We start from the raw sequence: 4,532 nt of genomic DNA, 5'->3' as shown, positions 1-4,532 counted from the left end.
TCGGGTGCTCACGTAGGCTGACCGTCTTGACTTTGACCTCCACCGTATCATTGACCCCTCTGCTGAGCAGGCCCCTCCTCATCATCGAATCATTTATAATGGTGCTTCGGAAGGATGAACTCACTCGGGGAAAACTTGAAATCTACTCAGAAATTCAAAGATTAACATGTTATTCAAGAATTGAAAATGACCTATCAATTTTTGGTATTCTGGAAGATTTTCTCAGTATTGTAAGATGATAAGCTTTTAAAGTCTTTGCATGTTTTGTTTCATTGTTAAACACATTTTTCATTCTTAAGAGAAATATAAATCTCATTTAATAAGATCTTAGAAATCTAAATCTCATTCGACCATAGATTTTTTTTAGATTAAAATATATTATAAGTTTCAAGGATTTTTAGAAGATTTTCTTATTATTTCTCTAAACTTTTTGATGAATTCCTTGGAATGATGAGTGTGTCCTTCCTATTTCTCCTACATTTTTTTTTTTTGATGCCACACTCTACATTGCTAAGCTAATAGCCTATAGTGTGGACCTCCTAATGGGGAGGCTTGCTATGCCAAAATCTAGAAGAACACCTTCTCTCTTTTTCTTTTAGGTTCCCATGTTCGCCCACTGTGGTTTGCTATGCCAAAAAGCCAGAAGAACTCTGGCCTAATAAGCTCAGTCGCTTATCTAATCGATCAAATCTTATTTGATCACAATTGCCAAACTAATTGTTTTTACAAAAAATAATCAAAATAAATTAAATGGGTTGAAATATCAAATGAAAATTTTGCATGGTATAGAAGACAAAGGACTTGCTATAAATAGACGAAACTTGATCCACTCAAACACACACATCGCCTTCATCGCATGTCTTCTTCTCCTGCTGCTATTTCTCTCCTCCCATTCATGGCTTCCGCTCTGGTAAACAGCGTCGCCTTCTCACCATCGCCGTCGCCGCCGCCGGCAGCGGCTAGGACGGAGACGCATTCCTGGATATTAGGTCCTAGGATCTCCTTCAGCCACGATGCCGCTGCCGACCCTTCCGCCGCCATGGTCCCAGCCGATCAGGACTGCCCCGACTCCTCGGCCGAGGACTTCGAGTTCCACCTCCAAGACGACCCCGTCTCCATGCTCCCTGCCGACGAGCTCTTCTCCGAGGGCAAGTTGGTTCCTCTCCAGCTCGCGGCTCCGCGATCGGCGGAGGCCCGCTCGGCCGTGGAGGTCGGTTTGGCGGATCCGCTCCCGAAGGCAGAGATAGATCCGTACGCGTTCTCTCCCCGTGCGCCACGGTGCTCCGCTGGCTGGCGCGAGCTTCTCGGCCTCAAGCGAGCGCGCGCGGCGAAGTCCGCCGGCGTCCAAGTGTTGCATGGCGGACCGGTGGACGCCGCCGTTCCGAGGAGCGTTATCCCTAGGTCCGTCATCAAGCATTTGCTCCTCCACCGGCAACCCAAGAACGCCTCCATCGTCAAGTCGATGAGTCTCCCTCTCCTCCGCGACTCGGATCACGACTCGACGCCGGTCGCCACCCGTCTCTCCCACTCTTCTTCTTCTTCCTCCTCGGGCCCCGACCACGAGAACCTCGCCAGGCTCTCCATCGAATCCGACAAGCCCGGCCCCATCCCGCCTCGGGTCCGCCTCGCGCGACGGCGCCCCGCCATGCTGCCGTCTTCGAGAGACGCCCTAGGCCCTAATCGGCGGACTGCCGATCCACCAGCGCAACCGCTACGGGGAGTGTCGGTGGACAGCCCGCGGATGAGCCCGTCGGGCAAGATCGTGTTCCAAGGCCTGGAGCGAAGCTCGAGCAGCCCGGGGAGCTTCACTGGAGGCCCGAGGCCGCGACCGCGGGGCGTCGATAGGTCTTATTCCGCCAACGTCCGAGTAGCGCCGGTACTAAACGTCCTCCCCGTCGGCTCGCTCCGGGGCTCCGGCAAGACCGTCTCCGTCTTCGGGCAGAAGAAAGATCGCTACGGCTCCGCGTCGAAACGGGCGGAATTGGCCCGGCGCCACCGGCGTCAGGATCGGGACCGCCATGCTTCCCCAAAATAACCTAGCGCACAAAAAAATCCCCAAAAATGAAGAAGTTTTCTTCCCAAGTTTCTGTTTGATGTTTCCGATCTACTCCGTACTTCTTCTCCGGCGTGCGGGGTACATTAGCGCTCCGCCGCTCTCACGGCTTGGCTAATCTGCGCCAGTTCATCTTGATCGTCAAGCCAGGCGAACGTTAGCGGTCGCCCCCCTCCCCGCCCTCCGGCGACCGGCATACGCTAGCGCGTGAAGGAATCGACGAATCGAATATCTGCCCCGTTTGGCCTGCCCCCAGCATTGTCTCCGCAGTCTCTCTCTCTCTCTGTACCAACCAGATGCGCAGCTTAGCCTGTGGTCCTCCATGACCGTACTGCTGCACAGCATCCATGTGATGTGCCTTCACTTCCATAATCAATCAAACATACTTTTTCCTCAATTTCTTCCCTATTTTTCATCGCGGTTTAAACAATCTTATCCATCTAATCTCCATCTTTTCCAAAATTCAATTTTTACCAGGAAAAGGAGGCCGTTTCAGAGCCTAACACATCGCAGCAGCAGCAGCAGCACTCCCACAGAGCTCGACGGCCGGCGACGTGTTCTGACGTGCTGCCGCTCGATCACCAGACAAAGGTTCCACTCTATTAAAAAAACAATTCCTGATGCAGTTCTTCCAACAAAGACCGGAGCTTTCCGCGAGCTGGGAGTTGTAGAAAATCAACCATGTGATCGTTCGTTGTACTTGGATGATCTTTGTCGATTGACAGTAAGTAAACCATTCCTCCTCCCTTTCTCAAGCTCTCCTATTGTGTCAGAGATCAAGTCGATCGAGTTGGCATTTCCTATTCTGGAACAGGAAGGAACAAGCTCGAGGCATGTGAGGTGGGACTGGAAGTTGTTCAGAGATCAACAGGCCAATCACTGATCCATGCAGATGAACATGGCTAGATGAACAAGTTGTATGATGATCTATGGTGAGAGACTCTTGTGGCATAATTTCTGATTACTTTCACCTCTGACATTGCACAAGGCTGCAGGACAGAGATGCAATGTGAGGGCAGACACATCTTCACAGAGAAAGCAGGGCTCTAATAGGAGCACTAGAGGAAGAACAGAGTTCTTTGCTTCTTTTCACTCTCTGAGTTCAATGATGCCACAAAGTAAATGTCTGAGTTTCAGCGTGGTTAATCCAAAATGTCTTCTACTAACATTAGGAAGATATATCATGATTTTTCTTTCTTTAATTCTACTTTCTACCTACAAATCATTGGAGGAATTCTTCAGCAGAAGCACAATCTTCAAAAGAAGCCAAGATCATTGTTTCATTTGGCTGAATAATTCATGAGTTGATATTTATTGATTCATGTAATTATGATCAAACTAGTTTTTGCTACCATTTAATTGTATTCTCAGGAGCACATCTGTAAAGTGTAAATTCGTATAGTTACAAAATTCATTCCACCACTTTGCTGTCATTGATTGAGCTTCCCCAAAGTGTTTTTAAGATATGTTTTCTTTCCCCTTCATGGATTCATTCGGATTAATTTATAGGGGTATATTCAATGTTAGACTTTTAATTATTTTGAATGATTTTTATGGATTTTAAAAATCTAGGTGTATTTAATCTAGATTTTTATAAACTTTATAGAAATTCAGTGGTATTCAAATTAAATTTTAATAGAATTTTAAAAAGTCATGTGATATTCAAACTTACTTTTTAAAATTCTATGAAAATCTTTTGGTATTCAAAATTTCAATAGATTTTCATGGTTTTTTTTCAAATTCCTTGGATATAAATTTTAACTAATAAGTACTCTCCAAAACACTTGGTATAACTTTAAAAATAAAAATAAAAAGTCTTCTCCTCACCTTTGAGATTTCTATCGACTTCAAATCGCCTTAAATTTTTACGAAGAAGTATTTTCTCTTCCCACTATTTGATTTTGATTATTTTTTTAATCCAAAAGGCCTTATTCTTGTTCAACCTCTCAACGACCTGCATCAACCTCTCAACATACATTTCATGCGAAGCTAAGAGTCCTCTAAAACACCATTTTCCGATGTTATAATTGAAAAATAACGGATCGAAATGGTCGGAACGGAACGGTAGCTATTTGTAACCTTTTCTTGGCGGCGGCTCACGGCGGCAGGCTACAGGCGGAGAATGTTCTCTAGTTGCTCGTGATGAAAAACAATGAGGAGTGTAATCAATTGAAGTTTGCGATGTGTCGGAAAGGAGAAAAATAAACAAAAAAATTATTTGAAGCAGTCGGTGATGCTTCGATCGGCTACTTGCGAGTAGGTTGAAGTCGAAGTTGATTTGGACGATGGCGCCGTGCGTATAGGGAAGAGAAACTTGAGATATTAGGTTTTCATATAAAATATATATTAATAAATCAATTTAATTCTCAACTAATTAATAGATAATTTAATAAAGTCTAATGAAATTAGTCCCTAAAAATATTCTATAAAATTTATTTAAATCTTAAAAATTCCTAAATAAATTTTATATATTTACATT

The 4,532-nt window shown here is 44.9% G+C and overlaps 1 protein-coding gene across 1 annotated transcript; it reads left to right on the top strand.

Moving 5' to 3' along the window:
- The first annotated feature begins 842 nt into the window (after window positions 1-842).
- Window positions 843-3,468, top strand: LOC122003015. Its single transcript, XM_042558441.1, has 4 exons — window positions 843-2,402; window positions 2,531-2,777; window positions 2,868-2,985; window positions 3,049-3,468. Exon 1 carries the CDS (start codon window positions 857-859, stop codon window positions 2,033-2,035), a length of 1,179 nt encoding a protein of 392 aa, XP_042414375.1. The 5' UTR covers window positions 843-856; the 3' UTR covers window positions 2,036-2,402; window positions 2,531-2,777; window positions 2,868-2,985; window positions 3,049-3,468.
- The last annotated feature ends 1,064 nt before the right edge of the window (window positions 3,469-4,532 follow it).

Source organism: Zingiber officinale, chromosome 7A (genome assembly GCF_018446385.1).
Source record: "Zingiber officinale cultivar Zhangliang chromosome 7A, Zo_v1.1, whole genome shotgun sequence".
Lineage (NCBI taxonomy): Eukaryota > Viridiplantae > Streptophyta > Magnoliopsida > Zingiberales > Zingiberaceae > Zingiber > Zingiber officinale.
Note: the sequence above shows the minus strand (reverse complement) of the source record. Positions and strands in the feature narration are given on the sequence as shown.

Bases quoted from the DNA above. Each gene is read 5' to 3' on its own strand.
- LOC122003015 (XM_042558441.1), top strand. From the start codon at position 857: ATGTCTTCTTCTCCTGCTGCTATTTCTCTCCTCCCATTCATGGCTTCC.